The 26,484-nt window shown below is 47.6% G+C and overlaps 13 protein-coding genes across 13 annotated transcripts; 7 read left to right on the plus strand and 6 right to left on the minus strand.

The window, feature by feature from the left end:
- Positions 1-89: 89 nt before the first annotated feature.
- TrAFT101_007785 (uncharacterized protein) lies at positions 90-398 on the minus strand (the record flags this gene model as incomplete). Its single annotated transcript, XM_066128147.1, has 1 exon — positions 90-398. One exon carries the CDS (start codon positions 396-398, stop codon positions 90-92), a length of 309 nt encoding a protein of 102 aa, XP_065984264.1.
- Positions 399-525: 127 nt separating this feature from the next.
- On the minus strand, positions 526-2,510 carry TrAFT101_007786 (uncharacterized protein; the record flags this gene model as incomplete). The annotated part of the gene is made up of 3 exons (XM_024900500.2): positions 526-1,668; positions 1,739-2,122; positions 2,181-2,510. The coding sequence occupies 3 exons, from the start codon at positions 2,508-2,510 to the stop codon at positions 526-528; spliced, it is 1,857 nt and encodes a 618-aa protein (XP_024759104.2).
- Positions 2,511-6,086: 3,576 nt separating this feature from the next.
- On the minus strand, positions 6,087-7,793 carry TrAFT101_007787 (uncharacterized protein). The gene is made up of 3 exons (XM_024900518.2): positions 7,351-7,793; positions 6,484-7,282; positions 6,087-6,412 (listed from the first exon to the last, which is right to left on the minus strand). Exons 1-3 carry the CDS (start codon positions 7,390-7,392, stop codon positions 6,303-6,305), a joined length of 951 nt encoding a protein of 316 aa, XP_024759103.2. The 5' UTR covers positions 7,393-7,793; the 3' UTR covers positions 6,087-6,302.
- Positions 7,794-8,143: 350 nt separating this feature from the next.
- On the minus strand, positions 8,144-10,262 carry TrAFT101_007788 (uncharacterized protein; the record flags this gene model as incomplete). Its single annotated transcript, XM_024904116.2, has 7 exons — positions 8,144-8,660; positions 8,720-8,829; positions 8,886-9,394; positions 9,461-9,587; positions 9,659-9,946; positions 10,031-10,190; positions 10,246-10,262. The coding sequence occupies 7 exons, from the start codon at positions 10,260-10,262 to the stop codon at positions 8,144-8,146; spliced, it is 1,728 nt and encodes a 575-aa protein (XP_024759102.2).
- Positions 10,263-10,987: 725 nt separating this feature from the next.
- TrAFT101_007789 (uncharacterized protein) lies at positions 10,988-12,488 on the plus strand. Its single transcript, XM_024908419.2, has 4 exons — positions 10,988-11,482; positions 11,607-11,710; positions 11,806-11,980; positions 12,058-12,488. Exons 1-4 carry the CDS (start codon positions 11,108-11,110, stop codon positions 12,238-12,240), a joined length of 837 nt encoding a protein of 278 aa, XP_024759101.1. The 5' UTR covers positions 10,988-11,107; the 3' UTR covers positions 12,241-12,488.
- Positions 12,489-12,499: 11 nt separating this feature from the next.
- On the minus strand, positions 12,500-13,771 carry TrAFT101_007790 (uncharacterized protein; the record flags this gene model as incomplete). The annotated part of the gene is made up of 2 exons (XM_024906841.2): positions 12,500-13,075; positions 13,133-13,771. The coding sequence occupies 2 exons, from the start codon at positions 13,769-13,771 to the stop codon at positions 12,500-12,502; spliced, it is 1,215 nt and encodes a 404-aa protein (XP_024759100.2).
- Positions 13,772-15,126: 1,355 nt separating this feature from the next.
- TrAFT101_007791 (uncharacterized protein) lies at positions 15,127-16,206 on the plus strand (the record flags this gene model as incomplete). Its single annotated transcript, XM_024904114.2, has 2 exons — positions 15,127-15,309; positions 15,397-16,206. The coding sequence occupies 2 exons, from the start codon at positions 15,127-15,129 to the stop codon at positions 16,204-16,206; spliced, it is 993 nt and encodes a 330-aa protein (XP_024759099.2).
- Positions 16,207-16,820: 614 nt separating this feature from the next.
- On the plus strand, positions 16,821-17,649 carry PSF2 (DNA replication protein psf2; the record flags this gene model as incomplete). The annotated part of the gene is made up of 2 exons (XM_024900554.2): positions 16,821-16,934; positions 17,008-17,649. The coding sequence occupies 2 exons, from the start codon at positions 16,821-16,823 to the stop codon at positions 17,647-17,649; spliced, it is 756 nt and encodes a 251-aa protein (XP_024759098.1).
- A 508-nt stretch (positions 17,650-18,157) lies between these two features.
- Positions 18,158-18,671, minus strand: TrAFT101_007793 (uncharacterized protein; the record flags this gene model as incomplete). The annotated part of the gene is made up of 1 exon (XM_024904113.2): positions 18,158-18,671. Exon 1 carries the CDS (start codon positions 18,602-18,604, stop codon positions 18,158-18,160), a length of 447 nt encoding a protein of 148 aa, XP_024759097.2. The 5' UTR covers positions 18,605-18,671.
- Positions 18,672-19,538: 867 nt separating this feature from the next.
- TrAFT101_007794 (uncharacterized protein) lies at positions 19,539-19,859 on the plus strand (the record flags this gene model as incomplete). The annotated part of the gene is made up of 1 exon (XM_066128148.1): positions 19,539-19,859. The coding sequence occupies one exon, from the start codon at positions 19,539-19,541 to the stop codon at positions 19,857-19,859; it is 321 nt and encodes a 106-aa protein (XP_065984265.1).
- Positions 19,860-20,210: 351 nt separating this feature from the next.
- On the plus strand, positions 20,211-21,442 carry TrAFT101_007795 (uncharacterized protein). The gene is made up of 2 exons (XM_024909991.2): positions 20,211-20,656; positions 20,804-21,442. The coding sequence occupies exons 1-2, from the start codon at positions 20,458-20,460 to the stop codon at positions 20,857-20,859; spliced, it is 255 nt and encodes an 84-aa protein (XP_024759095.1). The 5' UTR covers positions 20,211-20,457; the 3' UTR covers positions 20,860-21,442.
- A 738-nt stretch (positions 21,443-22,180) lies between these two features.
- TrAFT101_007796 (uncharacterized protein) lies at positions 22,181-24,237 on the plus strand (the record flags this gene model as incomplete). The annotated part of the gene is made up of 4 exons (XM_024900529.2): positions 22,181-22,281; positions 22,331-22,589; positions 22,658-23,077; positions 23,134-24,237. The coding sequence occupies 4 exons, from the start codon at positions 22,181-22,183 to the stop codon at positions 24,235-24,237; spliced, it is 1,884 nt and encodes a 627-aa protein (XP_024759094.2).
- A 179-nt stretch (positions 24,238-24,416) lies between these two features.
- On the plus strand, positions 24,417-26,423 carry TrAFT101_007797 (uncharacterized protein; the record flags this gene model as incomplete). The annotated part of the gene is made up of 2 exons (XM_024904112.2): positions 24,417-25,239; positions 25,306-26,423. The coding sequence occupies 2 exons, from the start codon at positions 24,417-24,419 to the stop codon at positions 26,421-26,423; spliced, it is 1,941 nt and encodes a 646-aa protein (XP_024759093.2).
- Between the last annotated feature and the right edge of the window lie 61 nt (positions 26,424-26,484).

The raw sequence follows: 26,484 nt of genomic DNA on the forward strand, positions 1-26,484 counted from the left end.
CCTTTTTGCTCCGTTTACCAGCCGACCGTGATTCATTTCTTCATGTCCGTTTCCCTTCCCGTATCCCAAACATTCATATCCTACGTATTTCATTTCTCAGATATCATAAAGGCATTTAGATAAGGAAAGTAAGAAGAAGAAATAAAACAAATCCTGAAAAGCAATCCAGGATAAAGAATGAAGAGAGAGAAATCGAGATGTGCTGCAGCAGCTATGAAATCTGCAACGAGCAAAATGTTGGATATGTATAAAGACGGAAAGCGAAAAGAATCCGAGTAAATAAGTAATGATGAATTTGATATTTTTTTTTCTCTTTGGAATTGCCCCCGAATAATGTAAATGACGTGTATGTTCCACTTCATTGACCTTTTTTTTTTTGTCTTTTGCCGTTCGTCCATTTAGGCGACCAGCCGATGATAAACTGTTGTACATAATGTTTTGTTTTTGTTTTTATTTCTTTTTTGTTTTCGTCAAATGAATCTCATCAATGAGATTCTTTCATTGCACAAAAGCCTTAGCGATGCTTCAGTCGATATCGAAAAAGCTTTCCTCGGGATGAGGCATCCGCAAGTTGACAAGTCCCATGACTTTGCCATCCATTTTCCATATAGCCTTTTCGCAAAAACGCCACAGCAAAAGGACGGACACGGTAATGACAGCTTGGACAACACTCAGGCCGATAATGAGAGATTTGAGCCCCCCAGCCTTGCAAGTAATATGAGGGACAGCCAAGACGAACGCACCGGCGACGAGATTTCGTAGGATTACAACCCACGAGTGCATGTCGCCTATGCTTCGCTGCGCCGTGGCCATGCTAGAGGCAGTGAAGGATGCAGATCGAGCTAGGAAGGGACGCGCGGTGGCCTCTAGAGCATAGGCCCCGGCTGCAAGCAGCCCCAATTGGAGTGATAATACGGGAAGATTGAGCTCTTGTGCCACATTGGACTCAAAAAAGATTGAGTGACTCGAGTCAGACGATGATGCGGGCCAAGTCATGAAGCTGTTGACATCTAGACCAAATGAAATCATACCAATGAGAGCCAGAAGCGCGCCGCCAGCTATAGTCAGGTTACTAACACATGGGCAGAACTTCTGATTCGTCGATCGGTAGAAGCAGATACCAGCAACGATGGAGATTGCAAGTAGCCAGGGTCCCGTCAAGAGAGTTCCAATACTGCTGGGATGAAGGCCAATTGGTGATGATGAGAGTAACAGAGACAGGGAAGCAATTAAGCCCCATAGGACACAATGAGGTAGTGCGGTAATAATAAAAACAAGAATGGTACTGGGAGCAGCAAGGGCGCGTGGCGATTGTATGGAAATTGAAATACTTTTTTCGCCACCATACGACCATGGCTTCATCTCCCTGACATAGTCGAGAATAGACTCTTTGCTAAGCTCAATTTGGACAGGCTGGGGTTCCCAGGGAAATGTGTAGATGAATATAGGAGTTGTTGCAATAGCTGCTCGGGAACGGTCAAACGCCGTCTCAGGCGTAGTGAGAGCCATTAGCGGAATGGCAATAGCAAAAAGTGCGCTCATTATGCGATATTGGGCAGTAAAAGATCCGACTTGATAAGAGACGACACCACCCAGAAGCGGGGATGCCCATGTCGCCGTGATGGTGACAATGTTATATAGTGTTGTGCGGATGTTTCTCTCATGTTCCTATTCCCGTTGCGATAAGTAGGTGTTTTCATAAGAAATGGCGAGATAGATTAAATTGAAGTGAACTTACATAGAAAGTATCCTGAATACTCTCCAAGAGCAAAGTGTCGAAAGCACCCCAGCCGACTCCTTGTAGGACCCTGGCGCCCATACAAGAACCGTAGCTAGAATCAGCCGTCATGTTCCAGAGGCACCCAGCAAAAATCAATATCGATGAAGCCAGATACACTGGTCGCTTTCCTACTAATTTCGCGACTACCGAGTTGATAAAACCAGTAAGGGCCGAAACCATCAATGGTACAGCCGTCAAAGCAGCGACCCAGGTATAAGAGACATTATAACGGACAGCCACAACTTGATTGCTTGCAATAAGGGCCGTCTTCATTGCGCCTATTAGGCTAGCCATGAAGAGCAGCGATGCCAAGTTCAGCTCTTTCTTCCATTGAGGCCAGTTCTAGCAAACCGATATATGAGCCGTCGGGTCCTGGTACCGGTAGATTTGGGTAACTTACCAGCGGATCTTGCAGATCATCGCTCGGCTGAGGCACCAGTTCAACGTGAGAAAATCTTCCGCTTCCATATTTGATCGGTTTATAAGGGCGCCAGGATATCGAAGTGAGTGAAGGTTTTTTAGTCGAACCTGTCATTGGCCTGGGACTTCCCCTGATAGTTGCTGATCGCGATTTTGTAGATCTTGTAGACGAAGGAGATGTAGGCAAAGGCGGTAAGGGCACAGAGGGCGGCATGGATGGCAAGTCGAGGGTTTTGAGCGCAGATCGGAGAGAATGAACAGAAGGTGGGCGTCTCAAGGAGCCACTGGACTTGGTACTGCTTCGCTCCATTGTGAATGACTTTGTTTACTTGGCGAGTGCCCCAAAATACTGCTATATTTTGCAATGTCTGCTGGTAGTTGTAAGTGAGCGTCGTGGCCGGATGAGATACCAGCTCATCTACTCAGTGCTAGGCTGGCGAGACTGCCTTGGATGTGGTTCTTTGGGTAAAACGAGTGTATATCTATATGGTGATGCAAGAAGAGGGGTATCGACACGACATCGGGCCTTGACAGCCCCGAGAACATGGCTCTGGTGTCAGTACTTGTATAATAGATGTACGCTCTGGACGCGAACAGAGAAGAAGTGGGCGGCCAGTCGGAAGTGGAGGCAGGGGGTAGAGCGTGATGGTACAAAGCCACCCACCGCTCGGTGAGGCTGCCTTGCATGAGTCTAGTCTGATGGCCTGTGGATCTGGTATACACGCCTACGACAGACGAGTACCGCGAGGAGATGGGAGGGCATCATAAGACAAGAGAAGAGACACAACAAACGATGGCAAGCAATCGAGCTTGAGAGAAGGGATGCAACCCTTGAGAGCCACAAATTCGTTCACTCTAGAGCGTGGTAATCAAGCCACCGAAGATATGGCAGCAGAACAGGTGCTAACGCTGCAGCCATCATCTGTTGGCTGGAAGATGGCTCAGCATCCCCGAAGCTTCAGAAGCGCACAGATCAGATCATAGCGGCCGTGGCTGTCCTGTGAACAGGGTACGAGCTGAGCATGGTCGGCATACGCCATGACGACGACGACGACGAGCGGCCCTGGTGCTTGGCAACACTGCTGATAACTACGCGTCGGCCAATGGCTTGATGGCTGGGCCTTGCATGCGCTGCTCCCTCGCTGGCCAGACGTGCGTACGGTACGAAGTGCGTGGTGCTGCCGGGTGCCGCGATGTCGATCTCCTGGCTAGGCTGAACAGGGGCGCATCATGGCAGGGCGGTTCGTTTTCTGCAGCAAAGAATAACAACGTTTGTCACAGGGAGGCAGCGAGAGGAAAATCGATCTTTGAAGCAGATCAGACTCAGTTGAAGATGCCCTGTTTCTTTCTTCTCTTTCCGCCCTCCTTGTGTCTTGGGCTCGGGACAGGGAAAGACTGGTGAGACATATTTCCGAGGCCGCAGTCTGCAGAGAGAGACAGATTAGCAGGTAAGTAGGTAGCACTCGTAACGCGCACAGTTGAGGGAGATGGAAATGCTGGTGCAAGGAGGCGCCAGATCTGGAGGGATGGATGAAAGAGGCTGAAGCCGGGTCAGGGTCAAGCGGCGAGCTCTGGCTGGACCTTAGGCTTGGCCAGGTACCGGTACCTGAAGCTATTTGGCCTGATATGTTCTAGCACCCGCTGTGATTGGGTACGCGGACGCGGGCTGAACAGTGGAGTCTTCCGGAAGGGGGCCAGGGGGGCCTTTAGGGGAGTAGCGGCACTGGAGCCTGGAGGTTGGCAGCTATTATGGGGGCGGTAAACTTGGCGGTGCCGTGTTGCCTCGTACTCGAGACATTGACGACCTGATCTTGCTTGTACTGTACCACTACCGACGCAACCGTGCCACTAAGGCGGCTCTCAAGCCATCACTGCCAAGGGATTGGATTTATGTACAATCAAGATGGCTGTGATTCGTATAAAAATGATTCAATGAAAGCAGATGTGGTACATGTACATGGGCTGTTGCGTATCTTGGAGTATAGCTGGGACTTTGGAGATGGGAAAAATTACGGACTTCAATATGAAGCACCCATGGAGCTTACAAGAAAAACAAAAACAAACAAGAGGCACTTTTACGATAACGGCACAAACATGGTATCTTCAACACTGCTCTAGTAGCACGATAGATAAACAAATCCTATGCAGGTACTTGGTAACCTGCCACTCATGATGGCTACCAGTTTTGACTACTGTAGAAGAAAGTCGGGTATCCTCGGAGCTCCCGTATCATGTCATTTCCCATCTCTCTTGGCTATCATCACGAATCATAGAAGTGCCGAGAGCCCGGCTGCTCCTTGGCAAATGCATGCCGTCCCTCACCGATTGCCCAGCGAAGTTTGTGTTTGTTGGGTGGCTTGCATATAGACCAGGTTCAGAACGTCAGCCCTGATGAGCACAAATTTGCTCATATTGACGTCTATTATGGAGAAAATACGAGGAATTAGTAGACAGTAATTGGAATCCTTGCCTTGCTTTATGGGTACTCAAAGCATTTCAGCTACAACTGTACTTTTTTTTTTTTTTTTTTGCTGTGCCTTGCAGATAACCTTGAGATCGGCCGCGTTAGTCAATCTCGGACGTCGCATATCGGCATTAGCGGCCGCTCTCAACTCTGCTGCACATCTCGGTGACTAAAACCAAATGCACGTATAAAGCATGGCACACGCTCTAAGCGCCCTGAGATTTGAAATATTGGTGCTGTATCAATAAGAATTGTTGCACACAGGTGCATGTATCTCGGTACGGTTGCTAGAGAAATACTCCAAGCACCAACTAACCTGTAGGACGTGAGAAACTTCCCCCGCCTCCACGAAAACATCAAGGACACAAAGTGCAAAAGTGAGAAACAGAAAAATCCCGAGCCCACGTAGCCGAAGAAGCAAAAATTAGTCCACCTGAGCATCCTAGCATCCAAGCTAATGCATCGCAACGTCACACCATCACCCGCCCATCGCCAATATCACATTTCGGTGAATATGCCGTGTAACCCCTTCCAGCAGCGCAATTCGAAAAGCTGGAATAACGCAGCAGAGGTTTATTAGCTGATGACAGATTTTGGCATGCAATCTCCACTCCAAAGGCTCCTTTTTGGGCTGAAAAGCTTTTTATTCGTCCTCGTTTAGTGGCTTTCGTGAAACATGCAGAGAGGCTCAGCTTCGTCACCGCCAGATCAACAGCTTGGCTTACAAGATCATTTACGTATGTTTCCCTGCCTACCCATTGAGAAGTACTACGAAGGATTGCTAGTACCTGTACACCATTCTTACTTTTCTTTTTTCTTCCTTTCTTTTTTTTTTCCCCATTTCTTACAAAAATAACTCATTATGCACCCATCAAGCTCGCCACCATCAGCCATACAAGGTTTCTTGCAGGGCACGGGCGGGCGGCCGCGTCTGAATCCTGTTGTGCCTTGCAGACAGCAAAACCCCCTTGCCGCCGGGTATCTCTATCCACCTTCCTTAGATCAGTATTTGCACATCTCTTTTCACTGTTATGTTTTATGTTTGTTTTCCAGCGATTTTGTGTTCACATTGACTTTTGGCGCGTCTTATGCATTATACTGGCCGCAAGCGTGCGCTCGTGCGGAACTTGACATTTTGTGTGCCAGGTAGTATTAGTCAAGAGGTATAACATCCAGATAATTATAGTAATTTAATCATGCGGCAATTTAATGATTCGTTCAACATCAGCCATCTGATACCGAACGATGACATATTCTTTTAGATGAAACTAGTTATGCTCCATAGCAACGGTAGCATCAAATATCGCGATGCTTTTTTTTCTTCTCTGCCTTCTAAGTTCCAAGACAATAAACCGCCCTTAGACATTAAGCTTTCTTGCATTTTGAGATGTCTTGCAAGAAATACTGAGACATGTGGACAATAGGTCGTTGATTAAAATTTGTTTACTTTAATCCTTGTGAAGATTTTTTTGCATCTTTCTTTCTGTGGCTGATATTGCTTTGTATTGGCTACCACAACGAGAAGACGCATCAATTAATCAAGAAATGAGTGAGTATCAACCAATCTCAAGTAAAGCAAAAATACATGCTCTACCAACACCTGATAACGCCGTATCCCATAAAACCTCACATCCACACTTAGAGGATCGTAAAAGGAGCAATAATAACGTCTTTTCCAGAATGCGCCACATGCTGCACATCCGCTTCATCCATAGCAAGCAGCAGCGTGCTCGTCCGCACAACCAACTCTATTTCATCTCAAAGTCAGTATACAGCATTAAGCCAAAAGGTGGATTTCACAAGGACCACTGCTACCAACCTTCATAAGTCAGATTGTAAAACATGGGTGGCTCATCTTCCCAGATCGTTCCCCTTGCCTCTGGCCCTGGCGTCACCCTGAATCGGATCCCGACGTTCTTTGTTCTGTCGACCCACAAGACGCGGCTATCGTCTGACGAAAACAAACCAGACGCCGAGATGGAGGCTTCTGTCGCGGCGGAGGACGATGACGAAGACGCCCCAGATTCAGCGTGGGAGGACGAGTGGCCGGGCAGCATGCTGGCCAGCCACTCTCTAAACACGCGAATGACGCCGTCGCTGAAATTGACGTGCCGCGTAAAGAGGCCCGGTCGAGAGCCGTGGACAACGACATTCGCCACCGCGCACAGTTGCGAGAAGCGCTCCCCTTCGTCCAGGTAGACTTCTTGGTGTGCCGTATCCTCTATTTCTTCGTCATCAGCAGCAATCTGTAGCTGCGTGCTGCCCCCCATCGTTTCTACGGACCACCCATAGCGGAATCTCCTACGCCTGTTGCTTTCCATTATAACCGGCCGAAAGCACGAGTATATCCTGCGCAGGTCCACAAAGTTGGGGGCCCGCTCGTTGATGGAGGGTCCATCGCAGGCGGCGTTGCCGAGATATTGACAGCGCAGATATGGCGTGGATATTTTGGCACTTGGGTGGTAGCATTCGAGGATCACCCCGTGGTTTGACCGTTGAGGCGAAGTAACAAGTCGTCGGTGTAGAATCTTGGTAGCTATGGAGCAGAAGCGGTGACTGACGGTGATGATTGGGAGGAGCTCCTTGGTGCTGAATTCGCCCAGTATACTGGCTAGAAGCTATCGTTAAGACGTAGTTGTTAGTTACCAAGTCTTCACACGACCTTTTACTTGTCTGGCATCCTTACTTCGTTGGGAAGATTCTTAATGGGAGAAACCGTGTCCGCCATGTTTGTTAGATGCCGCTGCAGATATCTAAGCGCCAAGGTACAGGCACTACAACGAGCCCGACATATGTTGCAGTTTTGAGCTGTCGCCTGCGTTTGCGGCGATGATGGACCAAGGAATATCACCAGCCACTACGAATAAAGGCCAGTGTCGTTCAAAAAGTCGAGATGATCGAACATTGACGGATCGAAGCTGTTATCAGCGGACCGACCCCCCGAACAGACCGACATATTGCGATAGCGTTGATGGGCGATCGCGTCACAGCAGTTAGTGCGATAAGAATCGCTCCATAGTAATCCGCATCTGCGACCCGCTTCCCCGGGATAGCGGATGTTAGCACTGCGGAGATGATTTGCTGGTTGCGACGATTGACATGAGATTGGCGGGAGCCGTTGGGGGCGACATCGGAGAGTGGGGGATTTCTCTCTGTCGGGTACCAGCTCGACAGAGAGAATCTCATTTCAAAACATGTACACTGAATGTAATCGCCACCACTACTCCGAGCTACCCTAGCATTGTACAAGTTTAGGTGCGGAGGTCAAGATAATAATAGAACGTCTGTAATTGTAAAATAGTGTGTACGTGCTTCTCTAATAAGCTTATTTCTCTACCGCGATTAGTTTATTTGCTCTGTTGCTTTCGATGCCAACCTCTCAAACATATTTTTACCCCTCCGCTGTTTGTTCCCTTCCTCAGTATACGCTGCATCTTGTTTAGATCAGAACATTGCGGCCACAGCTCAGACGATGCATTTCAGGCGAAAGATTTATTTGCGTCGGCTTTGGTGTTGGGAGTTTCGTCTTCAACCTTTTCTGTTGGCTTTCTGTTCATCACTTGTGCTTGTGCTCCCGCCTTTCCTCTCTTTACTGGGCTCACCCACTCCATGAAAGCATCAGGAATGGCGTTGAGACACGCAAATATGACTGCTAAAAGAAACACGTGGCGTATAGCATTATTGTATGCCTTTAAAATAGCGGTTAGGTACTGGGGAAATTTTGCTTCGATAACCTGTCGGAGATTTGAAGCGCCGATATTGATGATATCGTGTGGGTCAATCTCGGGGACCAGCTTCCGAAGCTGTGAGACGAGTTGGTTTTGAAAGATATTCTCCGCGACCGACAGGAAGATTGTGCCTGCAAGAGTTTGCGTGAAGATGAGTGCTGAGGTGGATAGAGCAATATCCGGACCTTTAAAGACTGTCTGGGCTGCCATGAGGGGCTGCTGGGCGCCGATGCCGATACCGATTCCCATGATGATCAGGGATGGAATCCTATGGCGAAAGTTAACAATGAGAACTAAAGCAAAGGACCACTCAGCAGCATGACTGACCAAAAGCCGGTGCTCGTGTGGAGATCAAATGTATAAATGAGACCAGCTCCCACCGAAGAGAGTATGGTGGACATGATCATATTGGGAACGAAATAGCCAATTCGAGTTGTCTAGCAAAGCATCAAATTAGAGCTGTATAGTCTGGAGTATATTTACCCATACACACCAAAAATCCTGAGGCTATAACGGCCAAAGACAGACCAGCACTCATTGTAAGAAAGTATATGCCTGACTTGTACGCTGATACTCCCTTTACGGACTGGAACCAGATCGGAACATAGTAGTTGATGACAAAGAAGGCCGTGAATAAGCAGAACATGAACATCATGCCGGCCATCATCGATCGTTGTTTAAGGATATGCAGAGGTAGTGTGGCCTTTTGACCTTCCTTATACTGGACATACAGCCAAATGAGGAAAAGGATGGCGAAAAGGACGAGAAGAAGGATGATTCTCCAGGAATTCCAAGGATATTGGCTACCGCCCCATTGAAGAGCCAGTAGAAGACAGATCACCCAGGGAATTAGAATTAGCGTGCCGATGAGATCGAATCGATCAAGAAAACCCTTTACCGAGCCTTTGGACTGGCAATTGGGATCAGAGGGAATATTGACGAGAAATAAAACTGTGAGGAAAGTGACTGCTCCCAGAGGGAGGTTGATCCAAAAGCACCATCCTAAGTGATGGAGATTAGCTTAGAGTTGAGGCGCAGAGATCCCATCAGCATGCATAGAGTACTTACTCCAGGTTACCTTGTCCGTAAAGACACCTCCGAGCGTAGGCGAAGTGATCTGCGCGATACCAACAGAACCGCCCATGGCACCCGTATACTTCGGACGTTTATGTAATGGCAAGCATCTCGAGAGAATCTAGCAAATTCACGTTAACAAACTCGGCGCAAAACAATAAGGGGATACTGGGACGCAGCTTGGGACCTCACAATCAGCGCCCCAGAAACAATTCCAGAGCCTCCTATTCCTGCCACTGCTCTGCCTACGATCAAAGTTACCGACGTGGGTGCCGTGGCACATACAATGGACCCGACTTCAAAAATGAGAAGCGCGCCGAGAAAAACCCATTTGATGTGGAATTCAGCATATAGCTTGCCAAAGAAAAGCTGGAAGCAGCAATTCGTTAGGAGATATGCGGAGCCGTACCAGCCCACGTCGTCGAGAGAATTGAAGTCGCTCGTGATTTTAGGAATAGCGGTGGCAACGATGGTGCGATCCTGGAAGCGAAGAACCCTCGTAAGTAAATACCGGGGGGGGAAGGGACCGGAAGAATTGATGCCAGGAGCTGGTAGAAGACTTACAAGGCCAACGCAAAGAGCAGCAAGAAAGAGACCAGCAAAGAGGATGATCAAACTAACACCGCCTGGGTAATCGATGGCAGCGGCCGTTGGAGCGACATCAGGCTTCTTTCCAACATTTTGGCTGGGCGAGTGCTCGGGCTCTTTGATGATTTGGGGACCCCTAATAGACATCCAGTTAGTAGGGAGACTATTTTTGAAGATAGAGGAGTTCATACTCTTTGGTTTCTTCCATTATCCCTTTGATTTGCATGTAAAAGAGGAAGGGCTTCGCAGGATGCTCGAGGATTCAGCCGTATAGGCAGAGATTGAATTGAACAACCAGAAATCGGCTTATGCATATTGTTTTCCACAAGTGTTTTTATTTTATTCTTCACGCATTGTGATGCCATAATGCCAAACTATACGGCTCCGGATGGCCTAAAGGGCGAGAGTAGTCCGGGTTACGGAGGTGAAAATGTACACCGGCGCCGGTATCGTGGAGTCGGATGGTATAGTCTGTCTTCTTATTTATAGACATAATGGCATGATATTTCTAATGGGAGAGTAATTTCCGGAGTATCACATGTATTTAAAATTTGGTTCAAATTTCTGCTCACGGCCTTTATTCCAGCTCAAGCCCTCCCCGGCATGCAGCGACTTCGAACCCCTCTCTCCTCACCACTTACTTGTGTCTTGGGGTGCATCCCTCACTAAAATACTACTAGGCAGATGGAGATTAGAGAAAAAAAAAAAAAAGAACGATGTAAACGGCATCGCATTAGTGCTGGGATCTAGTCTCAATCTAGACACCAAGTCTCTTCTCATTGGTGTATATCCCCAAGATGAGCAGTCTTGCATGGCCGATTGACTCACCCGGCAAAACCAAAGCATCGTGAAAATCCTTCAGTATTACCCAGCCGCATTTATATGTATTCCAGCTGCTCACGAAATGGAACTTTTTCTGTTCTTCATTTTCTTTTACTTCTAGATTCTAAAGCGTTAACAGTGTAAACAAAAAGAAAGAAAAAAGATAGAGGAAAAAAAAAAAAAACCTTGTCTGGACAGATCCAACAACAGTCTCCGTCCCTCCCATCAACAATGTCAGCCCCCCAGCTCCGCCAAGAAGCCCTCTCCCTGTGGGAAACCAACGCCGAGCTCTGGAACTCGGGCATCGGCGAGCACGGCAACAAATACTGGAAGCGCCTCCAAGAACCCTCCCTCAGGCGCCTCCTCGGCCCCAGCCTCAGCAAACCAGGCTGCGCTGTCCTGGAGCTGGCCACGGGAAATGGCCTCTGCGCGCGCTGGCTCGCAGACAATGGCGCCGCGAGCGTCATCGCCACGGACGGCACTTTTAACATGCTCAAGCAGGCTAAAACGCATCTTGACGCCGACAGGGCCGGCAAGATCTCCTTTCAGAAGCTGGATGTGACGGATGCGAATGACTTTGTGCCCCTCGTGGAAAAGGCTGCAGAGGTGATACTTTAAAGTCTTCGTTTGATTGCTTGCTTGCTTGCTTGTCTACCTTCTTTCTTTTCCATGTGCAGTGTCTATCGTCTTGAAAAATTTGCTAACCGCCATTGTTTGAATCGAAAAACAGATTGGCGGTTTCGATGTTGTCCTTATGAACATGGCCATAATGGATGTCGCCACTCTTGATCCCCTCGCAGATGCACTGCCAAAGCTCCTTGGCAAGGACGGCGTGTAAGTGCCATAGTAGCTCTTATTCAAACTTGATTTCAAATTATCATCCCAGTAGACAGCTTCCTTTATGCTGAACTTTATCATTAAATCCCTAGCTTCGTTGCCACCCTCCTACATCCCACCTTCTACACCGCTCCCCATTCACGCAACCTCGACATCAAATTCAATCGCAGTGGCGACCAGGAGATCGTCCTTAGTAAAGTTATACACGAATACTTAAACGTCGAACCTTGCAAGGGCGTTTTCATCGTCGGGCAAGAAACCCCGCAGGTAAGTTGGAGCACCATGATCAATCCGCTGTGCTCAAAAAGAAGATGGAATCGTGAGAATCTGACATATGGTGATAGTTTTACTTTCATCGTCCTGTACATGAGCTTTTTGGCGTCTTTTTCAAGAGGGGTTTGGTCATGGATGCTCTTGAAGAGCCGAGTTTCACTCAAGAAGATGTTGTTCCTGAAAGATTGTATGCCACGGCAAACTTCACGCAATTCCCAGCTTTGATGTCTTTTCGATTTAAAAAATCATACTAAAGTCAATTTTGAGGGACTAGCTATCTACCGGGAAAAGGCATTTGGTCCATTATATAGATTATGGATGCTTGAGGCTTAAGCTAAGGATTCCTAAAATAGTTGGGAAAAAGAGGGTAGTTAGCAGATCTATAATTGTCAAGATGCGTGCATGATATCAAATCAATGGAATTTGATACACAGCTCTACGTAACGTACTCAACTGCTTCTTATTCTCAGATTTTCGATCTGAGCTGCCCAATATAGTCTTTGTGCCAACACTTCAGATACCTTTCGTCCAAGGTCCGTGAGCTCCAGATATAGCTGCCACTCTTACGAGATACCACTGGAGCTCTAACAGTTCAAAGGCGGGTAAATGATCCGGGTTTCCGCCTCCAATAGCAAAAATATGACCAGTTTCAATCTTTCTGCCAGACTTATGCTGAGCAAAAGATTCTTCAATGTCATCACCCCAGCCATGGGGATCGACAAGACTCGACATGTCGTCTGTCATCCTTATTGGCTGCATAGGGCAAAGAAAGCTATCTTTTAGCCAATGCCATTGCACTATAATCTTATCCCCTTCTTTTCGTAGAGGCTTCAGGGCGAATCTCCCATCGTACCACCAATGTTGTAGCTGTCGATTTAGACAGAGCATGTTCTCCACACGTTTAGGAAAGTAGGTATCGTCAAACTCCATCAAATACGATCGCATTCCGCTACTTTCACCCCAAAAAGTCAGAAGTAGCGATAATAAGTGGTGGAAATCCCGTGAGTTGCGGTTGCAGGGGAATATATATGACTCTGCTGGATCGCACATGCCAGTAAAAATACAGGAAGAATCATCGCGAAGTTGGCACTATGAGCGCATTAGCGAAACGGAATAAGCCTTGGGATATAGGTGAAGGTGTGATACCTTTTTCGACTCGACAGAATTTCCATTTTGAGAACGAACATTTATGGGCCTCCGAAACGCACCATCTAATATCCATTTAGTTGTAACGTGCCAGCCTGGTCTATAACGCTTGACCACATCAGCCGCACGGTTCTCGGTCATTCCAAAATAATTAATCAGCCATGCATCGCGATGCTGTTGATCGCTGAGGGCTCTTTGGAGGATAGCAATAGGCGCGACCATCACTATTGCGAACACGGTCGCATTGAGGGTGAATTCCCAGGCCAAGAAATTGCATGCATCGGTGCACTCCTGAAATCTCGCAAAAAGGTTGCAGCGAGTTTCAAACTCTGTGATGTAGTCGTCTATCGGTTCGCTTGCTGGGTGGTGGCGGACGATGGTTCGGATATGTTTGTTATCTCGGTATGCTTTCATCAAGGCCCGGACGGCTTCATTGCTGTGGACTGCTCTAAGCAAGTTCCACAGATCCTCGTCGTCTTTGTATGCTTCAAGAAAGGCCCGGAGATGACCATTGCTTTTGCAGGCTTCGAAGAGGGCTTGTAACCTTCTATCTTTTTCGGATTCTTGGATATCATTTGGGTCCGCTGGAATGAGTTGTTCGGGAGACTCCGCAACAACCTGCGATTCGCCAGATTCCATGCTGAATAGACGTTGGCAGGCGGATAAGAAGCAACCACAGGCACATGTGGCAGATGGGAAATATGAATCAGAAATAAACAGAAATTGTGTACCATTTACAATGAACTTCTACCCTGGCGCAGAAGGCACCTTCCTGGCGAACTCGTTGTAAGTGCATTGCGTTGAGTGCCTACTTGGCACGATGTGTTACTGTATTATTTTAAATTTCGTATGTTATTTCTACCACTAGATCCTTTAATTTGTACTATTTTGATCTGTTGTAGCTATGTATACCCATAGCTATCATATCTACCTATGTCTTCTTGATTGACAGGCTGAATTTGCGACGGGACACCGAATTCCTCAATTTTTTTGTACTTCTTATCGAGTCATAGGATTTAATTTGCGTTTCGTTCATAGTGGTGAATAGCGGATAGTGCGTAATTGTATATCCGGTACCGTTGCATGAGGTGGTGAAAGCATTTGATCTATCATCTCTTGCAGCGACGCCTTTCACCCTGAGGAGGGCCATGGAAGTACCGGTCTATGTTACTGTGGAACTCACTTAGGTCCTCATATCCGCTTCACCCTTACCAAATCTTAACGTGAGATACGTTTGTAGCCTTCGCACTTTTGCACACACCCGTCAAAGGAGGCTTGGTAGTTTGAGCAAATTCGGTAACAACATAGGTACTTACATGCGGCGCTAGGTACATGTACTCTACGCGCTCAAGGTGACTTGAAGTCTTCACAAAAGAAAAAAAAGAAAAGAAGAAAAAGCCAATAGCCATAGTACAACAATTGTGGAAAGCTTTACCCAACAATTTATCCGAGTCGTTCCCCCGTGGCTTAGAGGCTTTCATACTTTGGGGCGTCTAAGCATGCTGTGTAAGCCCCCATCGCAGGCTTGTGTTAGTAAATACGAATACATTCGATCGTTACGAGACCTCCTACCTTATTATCTACCTTGGTACCCACTCACCTATGTATATTACCTGTGATTGGAAATTATTCGTATAGACGATAAGCGACGTTGAAGCTTTTTTCCCCCCTTCTCTAACGACCTAATGGTCAGTTCTACCTGAGTACTAGTATCTAGGTGGGTACTAGGTAAGTACCAATTGAGTGCTATCAATCTGCAAAATGTACTTGTAGTCTTATATACCTCTTTGGCATGGCCTCTCCTCAATGGCGTGGACCACAACCGTAATGATGTAGAGGCTGTAAATGTTGGGGCCAAGCTGTCCACTTATATCACAGATGGTCCTATCTCATCAGGCCCCCTCCTCTACTTCTGGCATCTAGCATTCTTGAACATCATTTCGACCATACAGCTGTACCAAACCTTTTGAACAGTATAGCTGTATAAAACCATAATGAAGTTCTTACTAGAGTCTCTTTTGACTGCCTTTGTGCTAGTCGTCCTTGTTAGTGGTCACGTTGTCAATGACACCGTTGCTGGCCACGTTATCGTCGAAGAGCCGGCCAAATATCTCCTCCAACTGAGCCCTGATACGCAACAATGGGTTACAGAAGAAGAAAAATGGGAGTTTATACGTGTACGTTTGTCTAAACAGCCTTGTCCTATGCATGGTCTTGCTAGCGCGGCACCGGTATTTCATTGCTCACAATTCTTCGCCGTATAGGATGGGAAAACATTCATGGATATTACTGACTCACAAAATCTGGACTCTGCAATGGTCCTGGCCCAACAGCCATTTCCCATCAGATACCCTGAACATTGTGTGAGGCAGGAGCAGGTTCAGAGGCTGGTTGGCAATCTCTCCAAGATTTACATGAGGAACAACCTCGTGAAGTTGACATCGTTCCACACTCGCCATTACGACTCTGATCACGGCCGACAGTCGTCTAGATGGGTTCTTGAAAAGCTCAATGACATGATCAAGGAGGCTGGCGCGAATGGCACTGTGACTGCCGAAGCCTTTGTTCATCCGTGGCCGCAGAGCTCGACCATTGTCAAGATTCCTGGCTTGACAAACAATACCGTCATCATCAGCGCCCACCAAGACTCTATGAACAAGTATCTTCATAAGGCTTCGGAAATAGCCGCTCCTGGTGCTGATAGTGGCGGTAGCGGTACGGTTACCATCATGGAGGTCTTCCGACTATTGCTTAAAGACAAAGACGTCGTCAACGGCCTCACACAAAACACGGTGGAATTCCATTGGTATAGCGCAGAGTTGGCTGGTCTTTTGGGCAGCCGGGCAATCATCCGCTCGTACGTGAAAAATGGTCGCGAAGTCAAAGCCCTGATACACCAAGACAAGGTGGGCTCCATTCAAGGAACGTTGGAAGCTAAGAAGAATGAGTCAATTGGTGTCATAACCGATTTCACCGATCTTGGCCTCACAAACTTCATCAAGAAAGTTATTGATACGGTACCACTTTCCCAAGTCTATCATAACTTCACTTCGTTTCTAACTATTTATCTTTAGTACTGTGATATACCTTGGGTCGAGACGAGATGCGGCTTTGCATGCTCTGTCCATCAAGTGGCAAAGTATTGGCATTATCCTGCAGCACTTGTCACCGAATCAGCTGTTGAACATAGAAATATTCACTCTGGAGCTCGGGATACCATCGACCATCTATCCTTTGATCACATGCTTCAGCACGCAAAAATGACTTTGGGGTTGGTGTATGAGCTCGCATACACCAAATTTTCTGATGCGCCCTCAGAACGTCCGCCTAAATAGACTTGGTAGCTGGATGCATGTACCTATGCATTGCCATGCGTTGTTTAAGAGCGTTGTCATGAATATAATGATTTAAGATGTATGACTACTATATAGTATTCGAATATTATTTCAGATTAGACACTGAATATAGTTCACCTTTAATCCGTTCGGCTTTTTAACGCCCAAAAGACGACAAAAACTTTAGGTGTTATTCGTCTAGAGCCGGCAAGATCTGGATAGATCTGGATCTAAGCCGCGAGTGGGTCGGCCTACATCTGCAGCTTCTAGCAGCTTTAGCGTGGAGGGGCCACACATTTTCAACCTCCATCGTCCAGTCGCTGCTGCGTGTCGCCCATCGTTGAACACGCAAAATGGCCTTGCCTCTGCCCCAAGGCCTGGTGCCTTCAGAGGTGGCGTTTTTGTGCGAAATGGAGCTCGTCACCGTCGTTCCACGCCAGCGGCTTGAGAGCATTGAGCTCCTCTCGGTAGGGCAGCGCTGTCCAGCGTTGATGAAGATGCTTCCAATTGCCTGTTTCTGACCGTTGTAATCATCCGTAGGGCTCAACTCCCAGACTCCGTCCGCCTCACAGAGCCGATCTGCCGTTCTGGCTCGCCATTCTTCTCAAAAAACAACGACGCGCCAACATCGTGCCTCCCGCATGGCTCCATCCCGACTCCCTACGCGAAATCGTCACCTATGAAACTGCTATAGACGTCAAGGATTGGGCTCCTCCTCCACCTCCTCCTGTTCGAGCCGATGGTAGAGGCAATTCTACAAGACTTAACCCCTACGAAGATGGCGTGATATTGTCACCGCCGTTTCTGCCGTCCTGTACCGCTGCAGCCCCAGCTGGCGCGCTGCCCTACCATTGGTTCGAATTGGCCGAGATGCTCCTCGCACATGCTAGTGATGATATTCCATCAGCATCTGAAGTTCGCTCCCTCTTACGAGATCTACAAGAAGCCCGAGCCGCGAAGATGAGATCTAAAGTCACGCACCCTGAGAGCCACGGCGAAGGCGTCACGAGTCTCCGAGGTGTCGGGGCCATGGAGTTGGCTGAGAGCAGAGGGTTTGTCACAGGAGTGGCCGAGGGCATTCGGAAAATTGGTGCAAGTGCTGAAACCATGCGTCGTGAAGAAGAAGAGGAGAATGGCCAGGATATGGATGACGATCTAAGCGACGACGACATGGGACTTTAAGCGCAGCAGGTCCAACCGCAGCAATAACCAGCAAACAAAAACGAACAGTGAGAGCTATGAGAAAAATCTTGTCTTGCTCAAAAAACTGCAACAAAATATGGGCCTGTTGCTATACAAAGTCGAGAAATGCCGATATTTCTACCTGTCTAATGCCCTGCGGTTTCTGATTCCTTTATCCGAAAACATCAAGATATTATACCCAATACCCAGCCGAAATAAACCCACCAAGTATCGAAGACACCGAGACCGCAAGCCCTGCAAAGTTACATCTGCAATTACCCCAAAGATTTCCAATTATCGCTCAGCATGATCGAGATTTTGCACTTTTGCTGCTGTTGAGCGCTGGGCCGACTGCCGCATGTGAAATATCTGCTCATATGCCGCTGTGCTTGGTTATTTGCAGCCTTTGAACGCCGACCGCCAGTAAATTCGACGGCGATTGGATCACCTCCTTCACGATTGGATGGGTCTAACAAAACCGAAAACCGAAGAACTGATTGTGTCGCGATTATGGATCCGAAGTCGATGCTTTCATCGTAGATTCAGCTCCGAGTTTCTCGGGGTTGTCCTCAAAGCTCGCGACCATGCTATCACCCAGGCACCACTTCACGTTATCCCAATCAAGCGGCTCACTACCTGCTCTCCATCTTTTGCGGCCCCGGTATAGCTCTTCCTCAGAAAGCTGCTCTCTAGCGCTTGAAACTTCCGACATTTCCAAGGCGGATAATGCGGCTGCCGGAACTGCGATAGACTTTGCGAGTTTGTCGCTGGTTTCACATCGACGCCTTTTAGAATCGACGCAGGCGCCAAGTGGTCCCTGTTCCAAACACAGCTGCCTCTTCTTGCCGGTATTCGGCGCAGTAGCGTTGGCGAGGCTGAGCATACTTTTTTGAGTCGTATTTTCTCTCGCTCTAAGATGCAAGATATTAGTTTCGCAGCATAAAAAACTTCCCATTTGTTGCACGTACAAAGGAGAGAGAACAGAAGGGAAGAAAAGGAAGTGTTTTTGGGTACAAAGAAGTTTAAACACCGGCTCTTCCTTTCCTTTTGAAAGCCCTTTCCTTTGACACTTTGGATGTGCGCAGCTTGATTTTGCCTGGAGGGGGAGATTAGCTGATAGAAAGAAAGAAACGATTGAACCTGACTGCTGTTTGCAAGTGCCACCTACAAACAGAATTTTTATGATTCTACTGTACGCAGCAAGCGACTTCGTCCTTGAGCTTATCAAGTCAAAAAAAAGGTGGACTACTAGAATATATCAATGCAAATTCTGTGCATCATCTGTTTTGCGGCCATTATAGTTTGCTGTTATACTCTTATTTTTGGTATTTAACTTCTACTCTACAGCCATTGCTGGAACTTAATGGCGAGTAAACTCTACGATAGAACATATACCTATATATATACAGCTACCCAGTAGCCAATAACATAGACTTCATAAATCTTCCATTCATACGTTCTATTTACCACGCCGAAGCGACTCGATAGTCTGCCATTTGCACCGCTTTGACCAATTCATTCTACTTGTATGCCATACGGTTACGGTCTCCCAGAGTGCAATCATTTACGAACCATTTCAGTCAACAAGTCTCAAACCTGGAGGAAAGATCGAAAGTGTTCTTTTGTGGCCAGCCAGCCAGTGGCCCAATTGACTATATATCTGGCATCGATATCTGCTGGCAAGTTCTCGATCAGCTACATCTGGCTTCTGGAGCAAGCAGGCAGCGCTTCAGATTCAATTCTATAACCTTCACTCCGCCAACTTCGGATCTTGTATCGTGGGCACAAGAAATTGACGAAATCTGCTGTGATCGGGGCCATATTACTGGTCTTTTCCTTGGGGAACTGGGGTGGCTTCTCTTGCAAAGCTCCAAGTCAGAGGCTGAAACATGTTTTGGGGAACATTTACAGGCGAAGACGATAGGCCCATCGTGGATATGGACTGGATGGACGACCTTGAGGAGGTGGATAGGATGGATGAGTTGGACGATATGGACGACATATCCATCATCGACGCCATAGACGAAATGGATTTTGCCTTTGAAACGGATGCTATTCCCGTCGTCGATATGAGAGACGCAGAGGAAATATATGATCCGACCATTGTCGAAAGGGGCGGTGCAGAAGAAATGGACATCTTCATGACGGGCGAAATGGAGGATGTCATTATCACCGAGATGGATGAAGGAGGCATAATGATGACAGATTGATGACTGGAGATGTCCAACAATCCGCCATTTGATACCCAGCGAATACCACAAATGCACTTTATGCCACAAATAGAAGCCTGAAAATGTATCACATTTGACGTATTGCATCATTATAAATTGCAATCCCTATTGTGAATAACATAAGAGGTACCTCTTACCGTACTACATTTGGTTCTATTCACTCCCTCGTCGGCCGTTGAAGTTTAGAGATACATGGCACCAAGGTACCTGACGGAGCTGATACCACTGGCGGTATACATGCCACGGCGGTCACCTGACCCCCCGTCATACCTCTAAATCTACCCGCGGCGATAAGCTCTCTTATCGCACTAGCCTCAGCCCCCCGAAAAGAGGCCAGCTTGGATGCCATACCAGATCGTCATCCGCTTCACGTCCCGTCACAAGCTTCGGTCGCATCCACTCCTTGAATCGCGAAAACCACCAACTTCTCTCCGCCCTTTCCATTATCTTTCTTCGTCCTCGTTCTCGCTCCTACCGAAAAATTGCCGAAAGAAGAAAAGTTGAAAAAAAGTACAATACACCACAGCAAAGAACGGAATAGAGAGGGAGAGCACAGCAAGGAAGAAGCACCGTCAAGATGTTCTTCCTAGGCAATCTCGTCTACGTCCTCTGCCTCTTTACAAATGCCCTCGCCATTCTCTCTGACGACCGCTTCCTCGCACGCATCGGCCTCTCACCAACTACCTACGATCCCGCCTTCGGTCCCGGCGCCGACTCAAACAGCGTCAAGGCCAAACTCGTTGCTCTGATTGCTAGTGTACGCATGGTTATGCGACGTACGTGTCTCCATGTACCCCAATCTTTACAATCTTTACTTCTCGGCTGCACTGTCTGTATATCAACATGTACAGGTTGCCGGTAGTAGCTACTCGTACTCAATATCAAGAGTTCAAACAGAGCTGAGAAGCTAACACCATCTATAGCGCCGCTGATTATAGTCAATACGCTCATCATCCTCTACGAGCTGGTCCTAGGCTAGATTAAAAGAACGAGAAGAAGACAAGATATTTCGATTTTCAGTACCACAATACATTTCGCTATGGGCAATTTTCCACTGTACAGTCGCGACCCGGCGTAGAATCACAAGTGAAAACTGTGTTCAGTTCTCCCTCGCGAAAGGCAACATAGAAGAACGACATGATCCAGGGCTGATATGCTGGGCTTTTTGGAACGCATCGTCTCTTTGATCTAATTGCTTTTGGAGGATGACTTGTTCGCACAGGGATAAACTCAAGATTTATAGAATGCCTCACCAGAGTGCCTTGCTCAGTTGTGAAGGAGCTGTCTTTTCGGCGTGGGAATACAACAACTGCCCCATATTGTCCAAACTAAATAGCACGGCTGCCACACAAGCTATAGTATGAAGTATGAATCGCGATGCTCAATACTGTCTCGGAGAGCAGGATATGGAGGGTTGTTATATGTAGTAATCTGTGTTCTTCACAATTGAGACAATACAACTACACAATTTATTATGGCTAGGTAGGTAGACTAGGTAGGTAGACTATGCCGAACAGAAATGATATTCGAGTGTCCAAGTAATGAGACTGCCTGGTAGTTGGCCCCTGACTTCAAAACGTTTTCAATGTGAAAAATGTCTCCCCCTCGCTAAATAATGGTTTTTTCTTCTTATAGATTATACTTACACAGACTGTTCTCTTTCTTAGTAGTACATTTCTACTCCCCTAATCCGACCCAGTGGGCAGGTTCTCGCAGTCCATCATCACTTAAACTCTAAAAAGCGCAAGCCTCGGCGTCATGCCATCTTCTGCAGCAATTTCAGCGGTTGCACTGTAATTGAGCTGTTACTTTTTGAAATCAAAAGGGTATCTATAGTAAGCAAAGTTACATGCTGATAAAGGCATGGCAGGTACTTAATATAGTGCAATATCGTCAGATATCAATCGCGGTGATTTTTCCAGATGACCTCAATACCTCAGATAAGTTAGTGGCCATTTCAGCGGGCGATTGTGCCTCTAAGTTCACTAAATGTGGAACCAACAAGTGATAACCAGCGACTCCGTCTTACATAAGAGCTCACTATGGAAAATAGCTATGGCGTGCAGGATCGATGTAAACATACCTCAATGCTTTGCAAGCGCATCACATTCTAATCGCTTCAAGACTCTCACCGCCGCCCGTGGCTATCACAAAATCTCTCACTAGAAAAACCTCCTCGTCTCGTCGGAGGCCCAAGGCAGAGGTCTGAGGCAGAGAGAGGCCTAAGGCATTCGTGTCCTGTATATTTCCACTCGCTGCCACCTCCAAGCTCATCCTTCTTCCTCCACACATCGCACACCATGGTGCCCAAGGCGGCATCCAAGGTCGCGCCCCGGAAGGCCGATATCAAGGGAGATGCCTCATCTTATGAACATCCCGCCTCCAGCCACGCCAAGAAAAAGTACGTTTTGCTTCGCCATGGTGCGCCGCGCATGTTCTAATCGTAACAGACGGCCGAGCGCATATGCCATGCAGCCCATCTCTGCGTTCTATCTCTTTTTCGCTGCCGGCATGATTGCTGCTCTGTTTGCCCCAATCCAGGACTGCGACGAGACCTTCAACTACTGGGAGCCGACCCATTACCTCTCCCATGGCTATGGCCTCCAGACCTGGGAGTATTCTCCCGATTATGCCATTCGCAGCTGGCTTTACGTTGCGCTTCACGCTGTCGTGGGCAACGTGCGCAGGATACTGCCCCAGTCCACCAAGGTAAGCCTTTTCTGCGCATGTGTGATGGCAATTCTCGATCGATTGAGTGACTGACTGACGTTTGCCAGGTTTCTGAATTCTACTTCGTCCGCTACGGCTTGGCCCTTGTATGTGCCATTTGTCAAACCATCATGTTCCAAGCTGTGAGCATAGCACTCAACGCTAGGATCGGCCTTTTTTTTCTCGCCATCACCATCATAAGCCCTGGTAATTTCCATGCAAGCGCCGCCTTCTTGCCCTCCAGCTTTGCCATGTACATGGGGATGCTTGGCGCTGCATCTTTCATGAACTGGCGGGGCGGGTTGAAGACCTGGCAAGGAATCACATGGTTTGCTGTGGCTGGCATTCTTGGCTGGCCTTTTGCCGCCGCGCTTTGTGTGCCATATGTCCTCGAGGAACTAATTCTAGTCGTGTTCAGCGACAGGGACTCTCTGATCGAAGCTTTGATACGATTTGTTCGCGGTGTCATCGCCTCTCTCATCGTCTTGGTAAGTTGAATTCACTAAACTCTTTTGTGGAGCGGACATTGACTTACGCCAATTAGTTTTTTGACTTTGCGGTCAACTTGTTCTTTTACAAGAAACCTGTAGTAGTCTCTTGGAACATTGTCAAATACAACATTTTCTCGAAAACTGGTGGCCCTGATCTCTATGGAACAGAGCCATGGACGTTCTATTTTAAGAACTTGGCGTTGAACTTCAACATCTGGTTCATTCTCGCCCTGTTGGTACTGCCGCTATTCTTGCTGCAGAAGGCATTTTCAGCTTCGTCACAACGCTTATCTAGCGGCCTACGAACAGTCATATTCATTACACCGTTTTACATGTGGCTAGGAATCTTCACCGCACAGCCGCACAAAGAAGAGCGATTCATGTACCCCGCGTACCCCTTTCTGGCCCTCAACGCCGCATTATCACTGCACATCATCCTGTCCGCTATTGGCAACTCAAACCCAAAGACATTGATTGGAAAAATTCCCGGTCGTCTTAAGCTGCTTGCTGTCGGCCTTGTGCTCTTTCTCTCACTTGATATTGCCATTGCTCGCATCTACGGCATCTACTCTGCGTATTCCGCTCCACTGAAAGTGTATTCTCCACTATGGGGTGATGAAGGAGGAAACACATACGGAGCTGAGGAGGATAACGTATGCTTTGGGAAGGAATGGTATCGCTTCCCAACCTCGTACTTTCTCCCACGCAACATGCACGCGAAATTCCTGCGCTCCGATTTCCGCGGCTTGTTGCCAGGTGAATTTTCTGAGGCCCAAACCGGCTTCGGATTCTGGAGCGGCACCTGGCTCCCTACCAGCGGTCTGAATGACCGCAACGAAGAAGATTTGGGCAAGTACGTCGAGCCTCGAATGTGCTCGTTCTTGGTCGACACCCAGTATCCTGCAAGGAAAGCCCCGCTTTCGCGTAGGGAACCGGACTACATTGCAGATAAGCAGCACTGGGAGCCTCTCAAATGTGTCGACTTTCTCGATGCTGCCAACACGCACATCTTGGCTCGCACGTTGTGGCTTCCTGATATCGCTGCTATTCCTGAAAAGTATCAGCGCAAATGGGGACGTCACTGCCTCCTTCAGCGCAAGCGAAGCGGTCGCAATGCCGGCGTGTGGGTAGATCCTGGCCAGATGATGATGGGCTAGCTTTTTCTTCTTTGCAGCCCCCATCTTCTTCTTCTTCTTCTTCTTCTTCTTATTCTTCTTATTCTTCCTTTTGTTGCTGTTCTTCTTCTTTACATCTGCAGTCTTCTCAGCGTTTATATTTCTTGGTCACTCACTCACGCCATTTCTTTACCGCATTTATAATGTCTTCCTCACCTGTCATGGAGTGGCTCCAGGAGCACATACCGCATCCGAAAAGCATTATGCGTTACGTCTTGACGCTTCTACCGCTGCCTCTTTGGCTCATCACTTACCGCCTACCTTGGCTTCTTCGAGATGCTATTGCTGGACTGGCAGTCGGCTTAGTCATGATACCACAGTCGATTGTGTATGCACAGTTCGCCAATGTGACAACCGCTCATGGTCTATACACGTCGTTCGCTGGCTTGCTGTTGTATTTTTTCCTGGGTACTTCAAAGAACATCGCCGTCTCGGCCACTGCCATCGGCTCTTTACTTATGGGACATAGCACTCACGTTGTGCTATCAAAACTTGGGGTCGGAATGTACAGCACCGAAGAAGTCGCGCATGGCATAACCATTTTTGCTGGCTGTATTTGTTTTGTGGTTGGGGCACTGAAGCTTAGCCGGTTGGTTGGTCTCGTCCCCCCAGTAGCTGTCAATGCATTTACTACAGCCACATGCATCAAAGTGATGATGACGCAGCTTCCGGTTTTGTTTGGCTTGCGCGGTGTAAGTACACGAGGTCCGCCCTACGTTACCATCATAGGAACTTTTCGATATATTTCCCATATGAGGATCGACGCTGCATTCGGCATTTCCACCATTGTCGTCCTCGTTGCTTTTGGACGTTTGTGTGCCATAATGGCAAAACGTCAGACAACTAAAAAGCAATTCTGGGATTGTTTCGCGTCGTTTCGCCTGCCGATCACTGTTGGGTTGTCCACCATCATCAGCTACATTATCAACCATAGCCACGATCCTAGTACCTCTCCTTTCAGTCTCGTAGGTTACATTGAGCCTGGTACGCTTCCCGTTCCTGAAAGCCTCTTTCAGCTGCTAATGCTCTTTTTTTTTCCCCTGTTCACAGGCCTACAAAGAGTCCAGATTCCCCGTTGGCCAGAGGTGGGGTTGATCACAGCTTTGTTGCCGAAGATTCCAGCAATCATCATCATCATGTTGGTTGGGCAAACAGCTCTTGTCAAGCGAAGCCCGGTATCAAACGGTTACCAAGTGGATCCGTCAAAGGAAATCATAGCCCTCGGAGCCGCCAATATGCTCACTCCTTTTGCTGGAGGATATCTTTGCACAAGTTCATTTGGTGCGTCTACAATACTTTCAAAGGCGGGTAGTCGATCACCACTGGCATGCGCATTTGCTGCTCTGACCATCTACCTGGCGCTCACCTATGCTGTTCGCGCACTTTCATACATTCCCAACGCTTCGCTAGCTGGTATTATCGTCCATTCAATGTACCACGGTATCACTGGTGCAAAGACTCTCCGACGATATTGGCAAGCAATGCCTTTTGAGTTGCTCATATGGATACTCTCTGTGGTAATAGGTTTGATGTACTCGCTGGAATGGTCAATCTACCTGGCAACTATTTTAATGTCGTTATTGGTGTTCATGCGACTGAGCAAAACGTCTCGCCAGGCCTCCAATGCAATTGGTGAACGATGCTCTGAAAGAATGTACACAGAAATTGCTTTCAGCCCCGACGGTCAAATTAGGACGCCATATCCCGGCGTCTTTGTATTTTACTTGAAAGACAGTTTATTCTATTTCAATGAGTCAGACTATTTCGGCAATTTGCTTCGTCATATCCAAAGCAATGTTCAATGTCCAGTGAAGCTTGGAATCAGAAAAACACGGGCGCAACAATGGCTTGAATCGATACTGAATATCCCTGAAAACCCAGATCCAGAGTCGCTACCTCGCATTCGGTCCATTATTTTAGATTTCCAGCGAGTAGGCTTTGTCGATTCGGCGGCTATTGAGGGGCTAATTAAGCTACGTGAGAGGGTCAATCAATATACTGAGCCAGACAAGGCAGAGTGGTATTTTGCAAATGTACATGATCGCTGGACAAGATGGGCATTGAAATCAGTGAAATTTGGAAACGAGACTTATCATAGAGACTTGCTAGATGCTGTGGATGTGGCGACGAAGAATGCGCGAGAGAAGGATCTAGAATTGGTCGTCTGAGAATCAACACACTAGCATACCTAGGGAGTAGTAATAGGCATTCATATTTGGTAGTCATTCT

Source organism: Trichoderma asperellum, chromosome 4 (genome assembly GCF_020647865.1).
Source record: "Trichoderma asperellum chromosome 4, complete sequence".
NCBI classification, from domain to species: domain Eukaryota; kingdom Fungi; phylum Ascomycota; class Sordariomycetes; order Hypocreales; family Hypocreaceae; genus Trichoderma; species Trichoderma asperellum.

Bases quoted from the DNA above. Each gene is read 5' to 3' on its own strand.
- TrAFT101_007795 (XM_024909991.2), top strand. From the start codon at position 20,458: ATGTTCTTCCTAGGCAATCTCGTCTACGTCCTCTGCCTCTTTACAAAT. The intron at 20,657-20,803 runs GTACGTGTCTCC...CACCATCTATAG, and splicing joins TGTACGCATGGTTATGCGAC to CGCCGCTGATTATAGTCAAT.
- TrAFT101_007789 (XM_024908419.2), top strand. From the start codon at position 11,108: ATGTCAGCCCCCCAGCTCCGCCAAGAAGCCCTCTCCCTGTGGGAAACC. The intron at 11,711-11,805 runs GTAAGTGCCATA...TTAAATCCCTAG, and splicing joins CTCCTTGGCAAGGACGGCGT to CTTCGTTGCCACCCTCCTAC. The intron at 11,981-12,057 runs GTAAGTTGGAGC...ATATGGTGATAG, and splicing joins TCGGGCAAGAAACCCCGCAG to TTTTACTTTCATCGTCCTGT.
- TrAFT101_007787 (XM_024900518.2), bottom strand. From the start codon at position 7,392: ATGGCGGACACGGTTTCTCCCATTAAGAATCTTCCCAACGAA. The intron at 7,283-7,350 runs GTAAGGATGCCA...TCTTAACGATAG, and splicing joins TTAAGAATCTTCCCAACGAA to CTTCTAGCCAGTATACTGGG. The intron at 6,413-6,483 runs GTTGGTAGCAGT...GAGATGAAATAG, and splicing joins TTACAATCTGACTTATGAAG to AGTTGGTTGTGCGGACGAGC.